Source organism: Pseudonaja textilis, chromosome 3 (genome assembly GCF_049901715.1).
Source record: "Pseudonaja textilis isolate UNSWEBS1 chromosome 3, rPseTex1.2, whole genome shotgun sequence".
Lineage (NCBI taxonomy): Eukaryota > Metazoa > Chordata > Lepidosauria > Squamata > Elapidae > Pseudonaja > Pseudonaja textilis.
In genome coordinates, this window is record NC_141992.1 from 66488905 (window position 1) to 66511149 (window position 22245).

At 37.0% G+C, this 22245-nt stretch overlaps 1 protein-coding gene across 1 annotated transcript in view; it reads right to left on the reverse strand.

Moving 5' to 3' along the window:
- Positions 1-1532: 1532 nt before the first annotated feature.
- Positions 1533-22245, reverse strand: part of ANKRD13C (ankyrin repeat domain 13C) — a 29807-nt gene continuing 9094 nt past the window's right edge. Inside the window, exons 3-13 of the mRNA XM_026700165.2 lie at positions 21748-21852; positions 20743-20828; positions 19953-19998; positions 17989-18055; positions 16563-16707; positions 14232-14363; positions 13559-13720; positions 10777-10856; positions 8901-8999; positions 7333-7433; positions 1533-5860 (exon numbers count right to left, since the gene is read on the reverse strand). Of these exons, the coding sequence (XP_026555950.1) occupies positions 5730-5860; positions 7333-7433; positions 8901-8999; positions 10777-10856; positions 13559-13720; positions 14232-14363; positions 16563-16707; positions 17989-18055; positions 19953-19998; positions 20743-20828; positions 21748-21852 (1154 nt within the window). The 3' untranslated portion in view covers positions 1533-5729. The remainder of the gene's footprint in view (positions 5861-7332; positions 7434-8900; positions 9000-10776; positions 10857-13558; positions 13721-14231; positions 14364-16562; positions 16708-17988; positions 18056-19952; positions 19999-20742; positions 20829-21747; positions 21853-22245) is intronic.

Genomic DNA, 22245 nt, shown 5'->3' on the forward strand with positions numbered 1-22245 from the left:
CAGATTTCTTGGCTTTAGCTGTTTACTGACTTTGTCTGTAATCCTTTTATTTTCCTTACTAAAAAAAAAAAAGTCTTGACACAGTTTTATCTTGACACATCTAAGGGCAGGGCAGCCGGTAGATATTCCCTTATCTTGTCAAATGCAACTATACTGTTAAAAATAAAGTACAAGTAGTCCTTGACTTACAACAGTTCTTTTAGTGACTGTTCAAAGTTACAGCACGACTGAAAAAAGGGACTTATGACCAATTTTTTAACACTCATGACCGCTGCAGCATTCCCATGGTCACCTGATTTACCCTTGGATGCTTGACAAGTGGTTCATATTTATGACAGTTGCAGTGTCCCAGAATCACAGGATCCCCTTTTACGACCTTCTGACAAGCAAAGTCAAAGGGGATGTCAGATTTACTTAACAAACGTGTTACTAATTTAACAACTGCAGTGATTCACTTAACAAATGTGGCAAGAAGTCGCAAAATGGGGAAAAGCTCACTCAACAAATGTGTCACTTAGCAACATAAATTTTGAGCTCAATTGTGGTCATAAGTTGAGGACTACCTGTAATATAGATGGTAAATAAGGATTTCCTTTTTGCTCACTAAGGTAAAGGTACCCCTTGCATAAATGTGGTAGTCATTTCCGGCTCTAGGGGGTGGTGCTCATCTCCATTAGAAAGCCGAAGCGCCAGCACTGTCCAAAGACGTCTCCGTGGTCACATGGCGGGCATAACTAAATGCCAAAGGTGAAAGGAACGCTGTTACCTTCCCGCCAAAAAGGTCCCTATTTTTCTACTTGCATTTTTACTTTGCATGCTTTCGAACTGCTAGGCTGGCAGAAGCTGGAACAAGTAACAGCTCATTCTGTTACGTGGTGCTAGGGATTTGAACCGCCAAACTGACCTTTCTGATCGACAAGCTCAGCATCTTAGCCACTGAACCACCGCGTCCCTAATTTTGCTCACTAATTGCATCCAAATTGGGGACAATTAATGACTTAATCACAATGACTATTGATCTGAAGGTAGATTTGTTGGACTTTGCATCCATACTTCACAAAAAATTGCTGGGAGTCAAGCAGCATAAAATTTTGTATTATTATTGTTGTTGTTGTAGCATCAGGCCAGTAACCTGGAGACTATGAATTCTAATTCTCCTCAGTTGTAGAAGACAGCTGGGTCATTTTGGGCCAGCCATTCTCTTTCAACCCAACTCACTTCACATATTGTTGTTGGGAGGACAATAGGAGGAGGTAGCAGTATTAGATATGTTCACCATGAGTTATTTATAAAAATAATAAAGTTGGGATATAAATATAGTACTAGAGTATGCTCCAGGTTATTGATATCTGCATTTCCTATAATTGAAATGTTATATTAAATAGATGAGGGAGGATACATTATAGCATCCATTATACAGTTGAAGCAAAACGTGGCTTATGAATGCCATCATCTTACACTATAACGTGACTTTTAAGCCCATTTTTATGCGGTCTAGCTTAAAGTTAGAGAGATTACAATCAACACCAATGCACTGAAAATTTGAGGATTTTATTGAAAAACTGACCAATAAAATGTCCTTGTGAAAGTGGTACACTGTAACAGCCTTTTTGTACATCTTAGTCCTCCTCTAATAAGGAGGAAGTATCCATGTTAATATAGTTGTCATATATTCAGTTTTAAAAGCAAACAGCATCTTTTGGTCTTTATTCTAAGTGGTACAACCAAAAATCCTTTTAGTGAAGGTGAGTTTAGATTAGACAAAGAACATGAAATGTAACAACAAAAAAATGCCATTGTTACCACAATTATAAACTGTCAAGGAAAAACTGCAGCATTATAGAAAGTTTGTTAATATTTAAATATAATTATCTTTAATAAAGTCAACAAGTATGTAACTTTCAATATATTATGCTTCAGCTTAAGATGGGCTTTCCAGCATTGGATTATATCCACAGATGTACTATTTGCTAGGCATACATGAATTGCAATGACTGAAAAACCAACTGCTTGGAAAAAGTCTTGTTCGTTTTTGTTATAAATTAAAGCAATTATTTGGAAGACCAATAAGATTGAGCTCAATTTAGGAAGCATTTGAGTTCTTTTCAAAGATCCTCAGCTAATGATTGACAGAACACTTTGCTAATTTTTAAGAGATCAAACTCAAGGAAATTTCAGATGTTTTTCTAAATGAAAATTTAACACAAAACTGCACGTTTCCAAATTATTCATTACAAAATATGTGCAGAACATTGATATAGGAACTGATTACTCTGCAAAACTTTACAATGTTTTGTTTCAGAGTATGATACACAGCTTTCCAAAATAAATTGTTCAAACCAAAAGCAGTTTGAGGGTGTTTGGGCAGGGTGATGTGATATTTAAACTGCATTAAATATGTTAGGAATTGCTTAATATTCTGGATTTTTCTGGAATGGTCCATTCCAAGATCAACAAATTTCGCACATTCTTACTCAGAATACTAATATAATCTGTTTCCCAAGTAATATTCCTTTTCAGTCAAGGCCTAAAAGTATGCAAATGGAATCGTTTAACTTAGCCAGTTGTGCTACATTTATAATAAATTTTGCATATTTTTATGTGAACTTTCCCCCTTAATACAATTATACATAATTCTTCAGAATTATTCAGAAATAGTCTTGACCTCAAAAATTTGTCATTCTGAGTGCAATGCAACCAATGCAAAATATTTGGTACAAAATAATTCTCTACATTTAGATGGTACAACCAAAATCAAAACAGATCCTCCAAAGTGCTTTAATGGTCAAGCATTAATCTATACTTGTTCATTAATATGTCTGTCATTAACTTAATATCAAAATCTTAATGCTAAGATTCTGGATGCAGTCTTTTCTCTAGATTTAGAAACACCATTACAGGCAGGCAAACAGCTCTCTTTACAGGAACACTTTTCCCATTTCTTTTAAAGTCGGTGTATGTGCCTTACTAATGCATATATAAATCAATTTCCCCAAATTTTTGAAACAGAAGCTCCATGAAAGCAAGAGAGCTGCATGCATAAGTGCGTGGATGCAATCAGATCGATTGCAGCGGACACTGATTTTTTTCTCCTGAAAATCCATTTCTGGAACTAAATAAACTGTCATATCTACACATCTTTAAAAAGGGTTGTGATACAACATAAACCACAATTTGAAAAATCTGCTGAAAAATCCGCTAAGAGGCTGTTTTCTCTTTTCTTCAGTGCAAACAAGCTAAAATTTGAGGTCTTTCTTCTTTCCTCAGAGGTTGACCAGCAACTACCAAAGTAAAGCTCTTTTCCTCATTCAGATCACTAGAGTACAACTTATTAGACTGGACAAAAAACTTCACTAAATTGGATCCCAGATTATGGTTAGATTGAACCTACTGAAATCAGTTTTTGTTCATTGATTCCAATTGGCATCTTTGTGTTTCCCATGGGATTAAATTTGGATCTGACCCAATTTTTAACCAACGTGGAAAGTTATGTATTCCATGTGCTGGGCTGAGATACTTAAGCAATTTTTTATATACAACTTAATGAAAGGTAACTTTGGCATTATTAACCTGATAATTTCAGATATAGATGATGACCATTATCAAGTTCCAACTTTTGGAGGGAGATACAGCCATCCAATCAAAGTCATACCAGTACTTTCCATCATTCCTGCGGCAAAAAAACCCAGTGCTGTACATTTCTATACAGCACATTCTTTTTAGGAAATGCCCACAGAACAGATAATACAAAGGACACAGTCCAATGACAAAAGAGGAGACTCCCACTCAAGCAGGACTTCATTCTCTTCATCCTTGAATAAATTGTAAGAATTTTCTAACTTCCAGAGCCAAGCTGGAGGGGCACAGAAATTACAGACTATATGAAAATCGCATCTCTCTGCTAGAAGTTATTTTGTGGGCAGGTGGATGCAACCTATAGTATCAATCACTTTTAGATTTAGTCATGTCTCCTCTTTGAATCAACTGAAAGAGGAAATAACAGGGTATTTTTAACATTTTATAGGCAGCAGATTTAATCTCTCCCAACAAGTACTGGAAATAACATGCATTTCAAAACCAGCAACCCTAACCAACTGTCTTCACTCACAATTGCCAATCCTGGTTGGTTTAAACTGCTTACAAGTTTGCAGTATTTTTGGAATTAGTCTCAATATTTATTCCCTGGTTTATAATAAGAAGCTGCAGTTTTCTTGAGTTGCTTCTCTGCACGTGCAAAGCTACAACTTTAATTAGTTCTGTACCTTTTTTCTTGACAGGGTTGCTGGGGCTTATGAGTCTGTTTTACTGAGGACTAGGCCTCAGAATGCCTAATTTCACATTTTAAAATATTGCCAGCGCTGGGTGTTACCCGACATGTGGTTTACTACATGTCTGAAAATGACTTAAGAACTTTCCAGACCAAAAACAAAAAACAAAAAGGAAAAAGGAAAAAAAACTAGACTGCACAAAGAATATTCTTCTGAAAGTATTTACATTTCTGTACACATACACATTACTGGAAGCCAAATTTCGCAATACAAATGAATGTAGGTATCAACAGTTTGAGACAGTAGAGCAAAAACACTTAGGTTATATTTGGTGGCTGGAACCATATAATAATCCTAACTTTTAGAAGTCAATTTCCTAGGGGAAAAAAAAAGTTATTCTTATTGAAGCTATCAATATTGGAAACACCCCATGGCATTTTTGTACATTTTTCTTAGTTTACTGCAGCCCTTATTCATTCTACTAGATTTTTTTCCTTGGGAGAAAACAAAGCTTCACCTTTGAGACGGTTATCATCTAACTGCTATTATTTATTGTTCCCGAATGCTGCAGAGCATAAATGCAAATTTGGTATGCTTGTTTGAGTCGCTTATGTACATTTGAACAGCCCAAATAAATGTCAAGGAAGAATCTCCAACAAATACTGCAAGAACATTTCCAGCCATCTTGAAAAGATCTTCATGAAAAGATTAGGAAACAATCTTCGGTGGAGAAATCAACAATTTGGGGAAAATACAGATAGCACCACAATGAGTTGCACTAAGGTGCTAAAGGAGGTACCTTATTCCCTGCAGAGTGAATGTTCTAGTACTGAAATGTATTGCAATAACTAAAAGCAACTGTATACAAAAGGTTAGCTTTTGGCTCGTTTATCGTTTACAGAAAAGTAATTCCTTCTTCTAAACGCTCAGATGATGTTCAATGTGCTGAATGTAACAGGATTTATAACATACAAAAACAAACCTCGAAGGAAGGTTATCTTGATTCCGATGGGTGTTTAAAAGGGCTAATACCCTGGTAAGACATTTTAGTGTTTATGCAAATGGTCCAAGAGTGCTTTTTATTTATCAAGGAAAAAAAAAATCTATAAACAAATTATTGTCTTCAGAAGTTTTATGAATGTACCATGGGGGGGAAGGGCAGAGGGGTGTGTGTGTGTGAGACTGAGGTGCCAGATTACCATGCTTGCAAGTCTAGATGTATAAATGAATGTGATACATCAGGTGACCTGCTATCCTTATGACACCAGATGGATGCTTGCTATATATTACAATAGATAAAATTCACTCTATGCTCCCTTTCTGAATTCATTTAAATAAGTTTTATCTTTTCCATTTTCCCAACTTTCAGACATCGGTCTTAAGCTATCCACGTCCTTCGGTTGTCTTGCTGTCTTGAGGCATGCTGGTATTCTTTATTCGCTGCTAACTGTCCAGTTACGTCTAGAGATCAGGAAAGCGGCTGGGATCCTCCTTGTAGTCGTCAGGAATTGTGAAAATGGATTCATCAAACTCATCATAGCGAAACTCCTGAAAAGTCACAGTGGCTGTGATTGTTGGAAACACAGGAATATCTGGGAAGGAAGGAAGGAAGGAAAACCATTAATTGGGTCCAGGATGGCTTGGTGGGGGGAGCACTCCTCTCTTTAACAAGACTCCTTCTGATCATTTCCATGACATTTTCCTTGCAGGTGGCTTGATGCAATTCGAAGTGCTTTCAGGTAAAAAGAGTATAAAGGATGGCTTTGGAGGAATGTTGCGACTGATGGCCAGTGAGATGCCGTAATGCAGGCCCCCCAAACTTGGCAACTTTAAGATTTGTGGACTTCAACTCCCAGAATTCTCCAGACAGTCTTAAAGTTGCCAAGTTTGGAGACCTCTGCCCTCATGGACTACCTTAGATGCATTGTTTGTCAATCCTAAAGAAAACTGCTGACAGAGATCATCTATAGATCTGGTTTTGGCAGTACTGCCAATATGCAGACAATAAGCATCCGTACCTCTCATTTCTATCGATTAATCTAAGGAAATAATGGAGGAAAGTACAACGTATCTGACAGTAATTCTGGAATTAATCACAGAAATTTCTAGCCGGGCAAAAGTAATGTTATAGGAGGGGGAGGGGGAGATACCTTGGAGGGATTTATATTCCCATTTGAATTTAAACAGGGCACAGGATATATTGTTTATGATGGGATGAAACTGCTATAACGTGGAGGCAGATTGCAAATACCAATTGTTGCAAAAGCCAAATTTTGATGAGAACTAGAGTCTGGCTAGACCATCCTCTAATTGTTCAAGCTTAATTTAAAGTACAAGCGGCAATTTTCTTTCCACGTCATTGTGTTTTATACTATTCATCACCAACTGTTTTATTCCAATGAGACAGAAGTATAAAACGTATGTTAACGTGGAGCTTAAACAGATCTCCAGCAGGAGGTGACATTAGTTGCTTTATCTCTATCGTCTCAGTGAAGCTTCCTTGCCAACTTCAGGGAGGGAGAGAGAGCAGAGGGGAAGGATTAAACCACAGTACAATGCCAATGATTCTGCTATTTTCTTCTTTCTTACAAAAAACACGTAAAATGCAACCACGTGCATCATGTTTTGTCTAGGCTGGTCCTTCCTGCTCAAGCAAAATTTTTACTCTGGACCAGGGATGTCAAACTTGATCCCATCGTGGGCTGTAACAGGATTTTGCTTGCCCTTGGAGGGCTGGGGTGGGCATGGCCTAGTCATTGCAGCCAATTGGGTGGGCAGTGCTGGGTTGGGCCAGGGCTGGGGCGGCACAGGCCAGTCCCTTGTTGTCTCTGGGATGGCCCTGTGGGCCAATTCTGGGCCTAGCGTGGGCCAGGTGTGGCCCACAGGCCACATGTTTGACACCCCTGCTCTGATCTATTATGTATTTTCCATTCAGTGCACTGTGCGGTGCCATTTTATTTTGCCTAATGCCCAATTGGAAAGTATTGCAGTTTTTGCGCCCCATCCCAACCCCAAGAGGCAATCAAATAATAATTCTTGGTCTCAGATGAAATCCATAGCTCACCTAACTTTACTGGAAAGCCTGGTGGAAGTTTCATCTGCACAAATTCCCGCAGTTTGTTAAAGTGCTTGAAGGGTGCAATTACTTCTAAAACATTCAACAACCTGAAAGAGAACACATGTATGACATCTATTAACAGCTTCAACAACTACCCATGTGATTTAAGCAATTGAGAAGGGAAGGTATTATTCTCATCCCATTATTGGACACACTACAACTAGCAACAGGTATATTTTTTTAAAAAATGTGAAGCAATAGATACTTTCACAAATTACCAATTATTTACATAAATTACATATTCATAATGAATGCTGTGTTTGCTTATTACAGAATCTGTGTGCGCGGTGTAGCCTCTAATATGACTTTTTGTACTATGGATATAGAACTTGGGTATCTAATATGGAATTTGATTTTTTGTTTTTTATTTAAACAAGCAAGTTTTTTTTTAAAAAAACAAACATTAATGCAGATGTTGAAAGGATCAGAAACTAGCATGTTCCCAGGCCTTTCTCCAGTTCTTCTAGTGGAGTGTCTGGATCCTGCAAATCATGGGACTATGGAGCAGCTATTTCGTCAACTGGTTTATAACTATTATGGAGCTCCTGCTCAAGGAACAGATGTTGCTGAGGAAACTAGAGCCTTTGCACAACTCTATTTCATGTGCCAGTTGCAACCATTCCAGTAGTTTGTGCCTCATGAATGGACTACTGCAAGATGTCTCCTGATTTGTCCTTGTCATACTACGGTATTGTATTGGTTGCTAATTGGCTTACAGGTGCCAATTCAAAGAGTTGGCCTTACGGCTTAAGACCTGGATATCTGCTAGACTGCCCATTCCCAGTGACTTCTACTCATCTAATAGGGAGGGAAGTCCTTTGAATCCCAATTTGAAGGATTGTTGCCATCAGGAACCATACAGGCACACCTTTTCCGTTGCTATCCTATCTTTCAACGAACTTCAAGTCAACACCAACTCTGCTAATATTTAGGAAAGCTGCTAAGATCTGGTCTGGCTATACTGGAAAGCCTTAGGAGATTCATGGTATGATGGGCTTCCTATCTTTAATGCTCTTCTGCACATGAGTGGACATAAGGCATTTCCATCCAAAATGAATGGGCAGCTAAAGCAAAATAGCTGACATTAACGCTTCAATGGAAGAAACTAAGTCAAATTGCCTGAGATTTGCCAGTACTCTTTGCTTCAGAAATTAGAAGTCAAGAAAACTTTACAAAGTGACATCACGTTGCACAGGTCTAGACATTCTGGAAACCAGTAAGCAACATCAGACGTTCCCTAAGTGCTACATGGCTTTTAGAAATAGATTAATTTGTAGAGAATGCTTGTGACTCATCAAGGGATAAACACAGTAGAGACAAAGCTGAAACTATATGGAACTCATACATTGTACAACAGAACAACTGCAACTCATTTTATATAACTCGTTGGTTGTATAAGACTTTTTCTTATTTTATGTGCTAGAGTCTCTATATTTAAGCACAATATAATCAGCAATATAACTTTAATGTATCACATCCTTTTACAGCCTTTTCTGAAAGTAATTGAGACTTACGATTCAATTCCTAGAGGAAATTCTTGGCTCATGGCTATTGTAGCTTTAAAAGTTTTCTTGCTTTCTTTGCAGACAAGTTCTCTACCCAAATGAGGTGCTCTGTTTAAAAGACAATCAAACTGAAAATTTCTCCAAATACATAAAATGCAGAAACAGCTCACCCTGAAAGAGATTTTTTATTGAGCAGGAAACAAGCATAATGGAAATTATTCAATGAGGTTTGGAAGTCTCTTTCATTCCTGTTTTTCTCATGCACACACAGACGTACTTAAATCTAAATGCTTTTAGAACTCCTTATTTTCAATAAGAAAGCAAAGGGTGCAATTCATAAAAAAAAGATTAGAGTATCTTGTTACCTTAAAAATTTAACTCTAACAGGAAACTATTTGATTATAGTCCAAGACCTGGATTTGTGCCACATCTAAAAATGTGGGTTTTTCTGTGTATAAAATCTAAATTCAAATTTATAGGGTTTTAAAAAATAAACTTATAGTATCATGGGTAGAATTTACTGTAACCCATAGCTTCATTTTATGACTCAGATTGTCCCGACTATACTCTTGATATTTATGTTCCACTTAGAGCTTAATAATGATTTTCAAGCTTTTAAAATGATATAATACATTCAGTATTACCATCAATTGATGATATACAGGAAAATATAATATCTATACTTGTAAACTTCTTGTTTATGCATTTGAACTGTGCTCTTTTAACCATTCTTTTATTCCTTTTTGTTGCTTTTAAATATGATTAAAATTGTTCATTATTTCTTTATTATTAAAATAAAGAAATACAAAAGAAAAAAGGGCAGAACAGAACTAAATATAAATAAAAACCACTGTTGAAACTTTCTACTGACACATTTTCTATTTATTTCCTTTCTCCTTGTGTCCTGCAAATGCTATTAACAATTTCAATATTTTTTTATACTCCCCATTAAGGCTTGTTGCTAGTTTCTGTTCAAATACTTTCATCTGTTGTTTTTTAAATGGTCTCATAACTTTTTTTCCCTTCAAATCATATTTTAAAATCTAAATTTGCTTTGTGCAAAGTGCCATATGTAAGGCAGCTTAAATCTGTTAAGACTTCTGATTTATTCAGTTATACTGACAGAGCACCAATTTTTGTTGCTCTTTTAAAGAAAACCAATAGATATAAATATATAATATTTATATAAACAATTATTATGTAAAAACAACCAGTTATCTTTTTTAAATTTCATGACTCAAAGTCTAGAACAATATGTATTTCTGTCTCTTAGTTAACATAAAGCACCTCCAGCTTTACAAAGGCAAGAAGCACTAGTGAGTGAATACAGAAATATGACAAACAAATCACTCATACCAGCGCATGTCAACCTGCCTCATTTATCAGCTGGAAGGCTCAAATACAGGAAGTCCCTCACTGGCAACAACTTCAACATTGATTTCCAATGAAAAGCCAAATGGGTCGCTGAATGCCCAGACATAGCAATGACTTCACAAAAAAAGGTGCCAGGCTTTGAACTATCACATCAACAATGGACAATCCTGAATAGGATTCATACCTCACAAGGCATCTACCAGGACTCTCTGTATAAATGGGGCACAGTATCCATCCAACTGTAGATCACATCATGACCGGCTGTAAGCTGAGGGCATACAGTCTCAGCTTACAGTCCAATATCTGATTATTTTTTTAATATAAACGATGCTGCGCTTTCAGTGTTCAAACACTGATATTTGAACACAGATCTTTTTAACATTTATATTTTATTGTATTGTATTTTACTAATCTAGATGAAGTGTTAATATATATTACTAGTTCATGTACAATATGCTAAACACCAAGTAAATAAATAAATAAACCATATGCATATAGCAGTAATACTCACTTCCCATTTTCTGCAGATATGTATTCCTCCCATGAAATTGTATTGGGTGGTGGTGGGGTAAGAGATTGTCTCCTGACAGGCTTTTTAAAGAAAAGACACAAGAATTTATTTAATAATAGCTACCACTTTTCTAAACTACAGAATATCACCTTTCAACCAGACAACAACACTTGCCAGTCTGAAATACTGCCCCAGTCTAAAATTACACCACCACAAACTCAACAAATAATTTCTGGTGGACCAAGGTGACTTCTTAAAAGTAGAAATTTAGATACAAGACTAGTTCTCAATATTGCATAAAATAACTATCCAAAAGATAAAGATGAAGAGAAAAATCTGCTTAAAGAGGATTGCCTGACCATACTTTTGACTCTCAGTGTTATTTTATTCAGACACTTCTTGTAGTCATTCATTATATTAGAATGTAAATAATGTAGTATACTTTTAAAAGAAAAACATGTTTCTCAGAAAAAATACAAGCGTGATATTATTTTTAATCTTGCAACTATTTTTATTTCATAAGAGATTTTCTACCACACATCACTGGAGGAAACTTAAAGAGCAGATAAACCATTATAAACTTGCACTAATCATTTCTGATGCTAACAGAAAGATTAATTTTCCTCAACAGTATTTGGCATTCTTTTCCCAACAGAATATGACTGACAATTGGACAACTCACTGTTTTGGTTCATTATAGTTCATTGTTCAGATTTTAGAAACATCATTTATTATTTAATGTTACCAGCATTAAGCCTACTATTAAGCTGTTCTGTGAAAAGCAAGTTTTTTAAATTTTTAACAGACCTTGAAGACTATCATTTACAAAGACCGGTACATGTATAGAATTAACATGGTGGAAAATGACAAAATGCTAACAAGTTACAGTGGAACATTAAAGATGCTAATAATGTTGTGCTGATATTTAAGTAGCTTAGGAAATATATACTGCCTCCTGAGGGTGTAGAAACAAGCAACACACCTGAGGTAATTACCATATTTTTTGGACTGTAACACCCCCCCCCCCAATGAGTGGAAAAGTCTATGCATCTTATAGAGCAAATATTGCAGCGGGGGGGGGGGGGGTCTGGTTGGTGCAGCACCAATCAGCTGTTTTAGGTGGCGGGGATTGCCGCAGCAGCCTATCGCCATAGCCCATGAACAGACCATGGTGGCGGCGAATGGGCCGTGGCTATCTTCACTGCCTAGAACAGCTGATCGGAGGTATTCTAGGAGGCCAATCCAATCACCAATCAGCTGCTTAGCAGTGAAGGCTCTAGCATCTTCTGGTGGCGGTGGCAGCTCAGCTCAGTTGACTGGTGGTGGTCGCAACAGAACTGGACCCTGATGAGCCACATACTGGGGCTGTGATAATGTGCTGAAGCTGACCAGGCTGTTTTCTGTAAGGATGCTAGGCAGATGAATACCGGATAGATGCTGGGAGGCAGATTTTTTTTTCTTCCTCTAAAGCCAATGTTACTGTTTTGGACTTAATAGTCCAAATGCTAATGTTCTGGACTTAATAGTCCAAAAAATACGGTATGTCAAACTATTTGGACAAAACAAATTAAAGCAAGGTCTGAAAGGCATAAAAAAAATATGGCAAGATTTAAAAATCTATACAAATAAAAAGGATGTCACCATTCTATGTCAATTATATTAAATAAACCATCCTTTACAAAAGCACAAAACAAAAGTTTCTCTGTTTCAATGGATTCCGTTTCAACAACTGAATAAAAAAAAAAACTGCTGGTGACCTTCTATCGCTGTACCATAGAGTGCATTTTAACTTACTGCACCTCTGTATGGTTTGCCAATTACACAGTGGCAGATAGGAAAGCACTCCAGAGGGTTAATGTCATTGCCCAGAAGATCACTGGTTGCCATCTCCCCTCTTTCAAAGAGTTTTATAGCTCCCGCTGCCTTAAGAAAGTTCAAAACATTCTCAAAGATCCATCTCATCCTGGAAACCCTTTTTTTAAACTATTACCATCTGGCAGACGGTACAGAATAATAAAATCAAGCACAAAGGGGCTGAAAAACAGCTTCTATCCCAGGGCAGTAGCTCTTTTGAATTCTGCTGTATACTGCAGTGTTGATGTGGTGTCGGGGGTTTTCGGTTTAATGTGTGGAGGGTGAAGGATGTGTGTGTTCATCTTCATGGTCATGGTCATGATGATGTGCACTGAAGATGGTGTTTGATTTCGTTGTACGAGGTGCAATGACAATAAAGAATGACAAAATGATCAGTTGCTAAGCTGGCATCAGATCCAAAGTGTCACATGGTGAGGTCTAGTCCACCTTGAGGGTCTCAAGACTTTTGCTTCCCAAAGTCTCTTAAATATCATCCCTGAAACTCAGGAAGTTTCAGAAACATGGTAGCAAAAAAATGTCGGAATGCATGTTCATCTAGGTAGTCCTCATTTAGAGACTGCCTAGTTTAGTGACCTTCTGCAGTTAAGATAATGATGAAAAAGTAACTTTATGACCAACTGTCACCTTTATAACCTTTATAGTATAAAGCAAAGGAAAGCTAAAGTAAGATCCTAAGTACTATAGCGACTTCATTTAACAACTCCTTTGCTTAAGGATAGAGTTGTTGGTCCCGACTATGGTTGCTCAATTAGAACTACTTATATGCAAATGAAAGGAGTTTCTTCCTAGAATTTAAGACTGCTGGGATGAATTTTGTATCTTCCACCAAATATTCAGAATAATATTTCAAAACTGACTTGAAAAAGCTGTGTGCTAAGCATGCAGTTGAAGAAATCTTCAATTATACCTCGAAGTTTTGTTCCATCAAATTTCCACCTTTGCTCAAGCTTTCCATGATAGCCTTATTCCGGAGGATATCCTCCTCACTGAGATGTTCCCGTCTTTTTCTTGATTCTAAAACAAGCCCGTTAACCAGGTAGAAGTCTGCCAAAAAGTTTCCCACTCTTTCCTGGAAATAAATAAATGAAACAACCTAAGGACCAAAGCACACGTAAGAGTTTTTTTGCTAAGAAGACTAGAGCCGTGATGCCTCCTCTTGGTCCAGGGCTACATAAGACTTGCAAATTGTTTTGTTTTTTTTCTTGAAGAGTTCCTCCAAATGTGCAAATGTGTTGCTGAAATCTGGAGACATGAACACTAAAGATTAGCATCCTGTCTGACCTGCATTGTTGATACAGCTGCTAAAGCCTTCGCCTTTCTAATGCATGAAGGTTTTTTTTTTATCCCAGCCATGGAAAGGCTGCCCACCCTGGTCTACTATCTGCTGCTCAAGTTCTCTTCTTCCAGCATCCCTGGAGGCAGCCTCTCTTAACACCTTTGAAGACTTTTCTGCTTCTGAGAAAAAAACAAAGGCGCTATAATGACAGCCCAAGTGACTTCATTCTTCTTTGCCTTACTGCCCCATTACTGACACAGTAAAATAAATTAGACAATGATTTTAGAATAACAAATAGGCTTACTGTTTTATCTTCCCGGAAAAGCCATCCTGTTTGGGCACGTGTGAAGGTGATTGATTTGGTTGATAATGTTGCTGAATAAATATCACTACTCATCAAAATATCAACTTCCTCTTCAGTTTCCATCTCTGATTCCTAACGATGTATATATTTGAATATTATTAAATGAAACAAAACATTTAAACATAAGCATTTTCTTTGCTTACCAAATTTGTTTTTAATATTGAGTCTCCCAATAATTTTTGTCTTAAGGATGTAATTTATCCTTTGCCGGGAGATATGCGCAATGCCTTCTACTGATATAATTTATTACATATTGATGCAATCACCAAGGACCACCGAGTGATAATTAATTGACAAAACTCCAACAATAATAACTAAAATACCCTTAATCAAAATTAAAAATAAGTTGAATTGCATAAGTTGAATTAAATAAGGAAAATTACAATTAACAAAGCATGGATAGCAGTATCTCCACCGATTCTCAAACAAATTCTGAAAGAATTCAAGTTTTGCCAAAGCTACAAATTAAAGTTGCTCCAACCAACAGGCTGCCACATTCTGAATGAACTGCAGTTACCAAAGACAGCACCATGCAGAGAACATTGCAAGTAGACCTAGAATTATGACTGCAATTTGAACAGAGGTGGATGTCACTAAATTATGTGTTTGTACAGGGCAATATGTGACTGCATCGCTTAGTGACAGTCATACCCCAAGATGAGCGTTAATCGGAGGGAGTCCCAGGTAAGAAGTGTAGGGATAGCAGAGACTTCATGTAGGCTGCCCACAAATTTGGGGATGGGGTGTTGCAGTGCAGCATGAGTGCAGAGAAGCCAGGGAAGAGGGCACGGGCTGTGTTTGCATGTGCAGGTGTAGTCCCTCTCTTGAGACACAACAACCAACACAGAACTGTGATGAACAAGAACAGTTCTATCTTCCTGAGGTTTTTGCTCTATCTGGACCTAACCAGCTTCATATAGTAGGAGAGGATTTCAACAACATCTTTGGAAGGGCCCATGTGCAATTGAGCATCGCCTGCCTGTTGATGACAGCTCATGCCAACCCAATAGAGTTAATTTGTTTGTTTGTTTAATTAGTTAGTGTGCAACTGTATTCATTTTATGAATAATTCAAGGCAGTGAACATATCCAACACTCCCTCCTCCTATTTTCCCCACAACAACCGTGTAAAGTAGGCTGGACTGAGACAATGGCTGACCCAAAGTCACCAAGCCACCTTTCACACTTAAGGCAGAACAAAAACTCAAGTCTCCTCCTTTCTACCCTGGTGCCTTAGAGCAAAATGACCTTTCCCAATGGCTTTATTAAAAGTTAAAAGCAGCCATAAAGGAGTGACCATGAAGTGGTTGAAGCATGCAATAAAGGAGTGACCAACAAGCCAACATGTCCTCCCATACCCAACATATACTTCCATACACAACTGAAATTCTCTTTTAGTATTCTGGCCTCCTCAAATCTTATCTATATGGTACCATAGTATGCTGGCAATTAAAGCGAAATGCCACTATTATTAGTATTTAGGCACTAAACACAAATATAACAAAGAAGCTTAAAACACTGAGATAACAGCCATATGACTGTGTTAAAAATAGTAATATTGTGCATATATATGCTATACATATCTACTATACAAAATGTTTGCTCCATTCCAAGAAATACCATTCGGGACTAAAACCTTAATGTCCTTAACATTTCTAATTGCACTTCTGGAAAACTATTATCATTCCCCTTGGGGCTTTCTGAATTTTTACATATATTTTCCAATAAATGTTATTAGTGCTTCATGTGGTTCCTATTGAAGTACACAGGTTTTAAGCGAGGGTTCAAACTGCTATTCCTGTCAAAGTATTTTATCAGCCTATCCGGAACAACCAACACCTTAAATCAGTGTTTCTCGACTTTTTTTCATCCATGACACCCTCCCAACCTTGTCTGATTCTGGTGCCTCCTATATAAGTACCCATTGCTGGATATGGAAATGGAATAGTAACCAGCATATTGTCAGGCATCAACAAGACACTATTTGCAGTATAATACATTTCACTTTTCTGTGAATCTCTTGAAATACCCTAGGACCCCCAGGAACACCTTATGGATCTGGATTGAGAACTGATACCCTACCTAAAGCAAGTATTTCATTTTGCAAAAATTCAGCCAATTGCAAAGGGTGCAAATACAGTTCCACGGGGCTATTTACCTCGCGCCTTTTAAAGCTGGGTTTTTCAATTTGCTTTTGTTTTCTCACGGGTCTAAAACCGCCATGCTAAAATAATGTACTGCGTTTGAATACGCAACCCCTGCAAACGCTCACCTCGTGATGTATTCGCTGGTAAACCTTTTGCTCGTTGTCTAAAACTACAAAGGATTCAGAGGGTGCAGCATCACCATTGAAAATGAAGCTCAAGTCCCCCCGTTGGCACTTCATGTCAGTAAAATCTATGAGGGTTGTATCAAGCCTGCAGAAATAGTACAAAATGAGAACTGAGGGAGAGAGAGAGAGAGAGAAGAGAGATCTTTATGCTGCTTATAGACATTTTAGTTAAACAGAATACATTGCTGGACACTTGATGCTGAGCTTTTTTTTGGCAGGTGATTTATTATCCAGCAAGATAACACCACTAGGGAAAAGGGAAGTTTGCTGATATTATATTATATATTATGCATTATATTATATATAATACAGTCCTCAACTTAGAATCATTTGTTTAGTGACTGTTCAAAGTTACAACAGTGCTGAAAAAAGCAACTTACGACTGGTCCTTGAACTTTATCATATGATAAAAACGTGTATGCTTGACAACTGGCATGTATTTATTGGCGGCAGCAAACCAGGGCAGTGGTGGTATTCAAATATTGTTGCCACTGGTTCAGTGGACGTGGCTTGGTGGGCGTTCTAACTTGCCTCCTGCAAGCCTGCAAGATCCCGGTTGCTTCACCAGCTGCCGTGCAAAGCAGCTGCGCTTCAAATTCAGCAGATAAAAGTGATTATGGGAGCCTGGGCGGGCAGGTGGGCCCAACAGCTGCTCATCGCTCATTCCGGCTCGCCAGAACCGGGCCGAACCGGTCAAATACCACCACTGAACTAGGGTCATGTGATCCCCACGTGCAACCTTCCCAGCCAGTTTCCAAGTCAATGAGGGAAGCAGGATTTGCTTCATGACCATATGATTCACTTAAGAACTGCAGTGATTAACTTAGCAACGTAAAAGGTTATTAAGTTGAGTGTAACCCACTGAGCCCCTGCCTTGTTTAGCAACAGAAATTGTGGTCATATCTCAAGGACTACCTTGCCTTGCCAGTCCCAGTGGGAGTGTGGCTTCCTCCTTGATGACTTCTAGACTAGTGTATTTTTCCCCCCTCTAATTTATTTTCTGCTATAGGAATATACACTGTTTTGAAAATATACCAGTTTCATAGCAACTGACATTGTATAGTTTTTCTATAAATTATTTTGTTCCCAGTCTCTGTCATTGGTGTTTCATCACATGAAATTAGTCCAAATCATGGGTTCTTGAGGGTATCTATTTATCAATGTTTTCAGAACATTACAGAAAATATGGAAGTAATGTTAATCAAAAACTTAGTGAACTTGTTAGGTACAATCTATTTCCCCTTCAAGAATATTAATATTTGCTTCTCTTAATTACAATAAATTATATGGAAAAGCATCTATTAATATCTATTAACATTTTAAAGCAAAACTGATAATTAATGTAATGCAGGTTGAATATTCTTACCTGATATTTATACCTTGTTTGTATATTTTACATGCATCAGAAGGCAAGATTCGGGAAAGTAAAGGCACTGAATTTGACAAAAATGAGACAATTTGACTAAATGTCAATATAATGTATCAATTCATATATAATAATACCAGCATACTTTATGACAGGTCCCGCGCCAACCAAAATTCTTGGAATTCAAATTGAGATACAGTTATATTTTATCAAGTATTTCTTTGATACATTACGGCTTATGCTACATAACAAAGCAACAAAACCCTTTTCAGTTTGTATTGGAGGAAACAATAAAATACTAAAAGGAGAACTGCATGAACCATTTGCTTTTTTAAAGGATCAAAGCACCGCAGCCTTTCAAATTTCAATGCAGCTGCTTTGCAGATCTGCTCTGGATGCTTTGAGTAGTGGGCTCAAAAACGCATTTTATCACTTTGCAAAACACCCTCTGAATAGACAAAGTAAACGTTATGTATTAAAAGTAACATTACAATTACAATTCTTTCTTTCGGTAAATTATGTTACAATATTGGGTCAATGCAGAATCATTAACTGGTTACATTAGGAATATATATCAGACTGCTGGGCTTTCTTTCTGATTACTCAAACAATTACTGTCTTGTCAGCATCCTTAAGCAGGAAATCTTGCACCATTAATTTGGATGCTAATCACACATAGCTTTTAAACCACAGCTAGGAGTGGGGGTTAAAGTCTGATTAGGATACAGATGTTAATTGCAACTTATATGGAAAGTGGGAAGGGGAATTAAATTGGAAATTGTACGTGGAGGCCCGAGAAACTCAAAGCACCAGAGAGAAGGCTGAAGCAGACGTGCTGAGGGACTGCTCCCAATCTATTATCTACGACCGAGGGATCAAGACGCAGAATAACATCATCAAGGAACAGATGATGTCACAAATTAGAATTCTTTTCAAATTCAGATCAAGGGAGAAATATGTCCCAACTATAGCATACTAGTTTTATGCTTAGGAGAAACAGCAGCATGAAATTAAACATCAACGCAAACATCTTTGGAGAATAGCTAATTTCCAAAGACACTAATAAGCATCTGCTCAGTCTGGAATCCCTCCATAAAGCACCGATGTCTACAGTAGCGCTTCCCAACCCTGCCAACTTTAAGATGAGTGGACTTCAACTCCCAGGATTCCCCAGCCAGCAAGAGGAGTTGAAGTCCACGCATCTTAAAAGTTGCTAGGGTTGGGAACCCTGGTCATATCAGGAGAGAAATACATGAAAATTTCTCCACAACTATGCATAGTTGGGATCTGAAGTTTGGTGGAAGCTTGCTTTCCTTTGTACAATTCCACAGATCAAGGCCCTTTTCTCCAGTAGATTTGGTGCACATGAGCTCTTCAGCAAGGAATCACACTTGTGCTGCTTTCATTCATTAGTGCAATGCTATACCAGTTTTATAATTCACTAGTCTTTAAAATGTATTATATACAGTTAAAATATTAAATACAAGAACTTCCTAAACATATTGTACAAATAACGGCTAGAAAATTTGGATTTTCTATATCTAACATGCCTTACAAGCACAACAATAGCAATAGCACTAAGACTTATATCCCACTCTATAGTGCTTTACAGCCCTCTCTAAGCAGTTTACAGAGTCAGCATATGCCCCCAACAATTTGGGTCCTCATTTTAACAACCTCAGAAGGATGGAAGGCTGAGGCAACTTTGAGCCAGTTAGAATTGCAATACTGCATTCTAATTACTTTGCCACCACGGTTCATATATATGTGATGAAATGCTCATATAAAGTTACATAAAAATGTATTTTATGGATTTGCACCTTTCTAAGCAAAAACTGTTTTCTGGAGTAATGCTATTAAATTTTTAAATCTCTCCATAAGCTACATATATGATCACTAGGAATCATAAGCAATTTGATGGTATGTCATAAATTACTTTATATAGGCATTTCAGAAAAACTTACCCCAACTTTGAAAATCCCAGTGAAGTTCAAGATAAAAGTCACCTAGCTAAAGAAAAATATTGTCAATTAAAACTTAATACATTGTGTGTGTATGCATTTTATGAATGCATATTTCAATTTGGCTACATTACCATAGTCTTACAAAACATATTTGTAAAACAACAAAATTTAATTAATTTACTTATCCTATTATCCTGCAAAGATATTTCATTTTATGATGTGCAAATCACATGTGGTTAGGATGACAAGAGATCACTATTAAAAATTGCTTCTGCTTTCCTACAGCTGATTTAATTTTATATTACCACTCATACTATCACAATACTACATAGGCTGAGATGGAGCAGTTAGAGGCCTGCATATATAGTTCATTAACATTTAGAATAATCCAACCAAAACCAAATTATCTTAGAACATATTACTTGCATCTTCTCCTGAGGCTTTAAATGGTTAAACAGGTTTTTATCGGTGCCTGGTATTTCCAGCAGGCTTAAGTATCATACAACTACAGAAGTACACCCACAACATTTTTTTCTAAAATCCGTATGACTGCTACATAATGATTCACTTATAGATCAGCATCAAAACCTACACAGCAAAATGATATTTAGAAATGTAAGGATTAATTAGGAACACTGTAACTTTCATATCAAAAAGTCTGTTGTGAACTGCTTGCTGATTTGTATGCATAGGGGTAATACCCATGAAAAGTATTTGAAAATGAATGCACCCAAACTCTTTTATTAAAATTAACAGCTTTCTGATAAAATCCTCATTTAATTTAATTTACCTCTTTCAGGGCTTTTAATAATCGAGGCCGCTTTTCTTCAACACTTTCCCTAGATTGTTGCTTCAGTTTCCTTAGGAGTGCTGTAACTAAATAAATTCACTGTAAGCCATAAATCATGGAATTGTAATTACGTATAAGAAGCACATACCAATACACAAATATATTGAAGAAAATATTTGCTTTAGAAATGAACAAACTAAATGGTATTTACTGATCAGGAAAGATTTCATTCTTCAAAAGGCTCTATTAATGGTATGGATTTGAGCTATATAATTTTATGCATACATACATACACACATACACAAAACACACAATTAGTTAGTTTGTCTCACCTTCATGCAATTCATTTGGAAGCATTAAATCACACTACTATCCTGACTTCTTAAAAAAATAAAAAGTCAAAACATTCTATGAATTTTAACATAATCTTTATTAACTCTTTTTCTGTATGTATGTGTACAGGTATCCCTCCACTTACAAACATAATGAGCCTGCTCATTCTGGCCATAGGTTTGATGGACACAAGAGAACCATCAAATTAATGACCCAATTTTATGATCTTTTTTTTTTTGCAGTGAACATTAAGCAAACGATGTTGTTGTTAAGAGAACCCCAGTGCTTGCTAAGGGGCATTTTGCCAAAACCAAAAATGACAGGATTTTGGTGAAAACATCGTAAATTGTGGTCATGTGACTACAGGTTGTGGAAAATGGCCATAAATACAGGATGGCTGCTTAGATTTGGAATGTGGGACATGTGACTGTGGTGGTGGGAGCTGTCCTGCCCACTGCAATTTCAGAATCGGGTTGTAAATCTCTTTTGGGAGTTTGTTGTAACTTCAAACACTCACTAAGTCATAAGGCAAGGACTACCTACCCAAACAAATGCATACTTTGTTCTTGATTTATTCATAGTTACAGTAAAATCTCAATTCAATACTTCACGTATTGTTCCTTCAAAGACTAAATAGGTTTCTTACATAAAATCAGAGAAATAATTCCTTACTCATTTGCCTATCTCCATAGCTGATGGCTTCTGCAAGAGGACTCCATCCCTGAGCATTTTTCACTTTTACAGGAGCATTGTGGGCCAAAAGCAAGTGAGCACATTCTGTAATAAATTACATTAGATAGATGAATAATATTAAGTTTCCATTAACAAATCACAGAAATAAAAATAGCTAAGTGTTAAACTAATGGAGGATACTGTTTGCTTCTGAATTATTCTAAGTTACTGTTTTGGTACAAGCTATATAAAGGTACTATAAGGATTTCCCAGCACAGTGGGCTGAATCAAAAGAAATTAGCTATGCTTTGGTTCCAATGGAATCAAAGCTTTTGTCCTGAATAACTCGGTTGGAATGTACTAATCTGGACTTCCTCCTGGGAATCCAGACTAGTACATTCCATCGTATCAACTTTTTCCAGTGATTCCAATAAGGCAAACAGCAGTTTCTTCTTAATCCAACTCAATAACTCTACCACCAGGAAGATTAAATCCGAT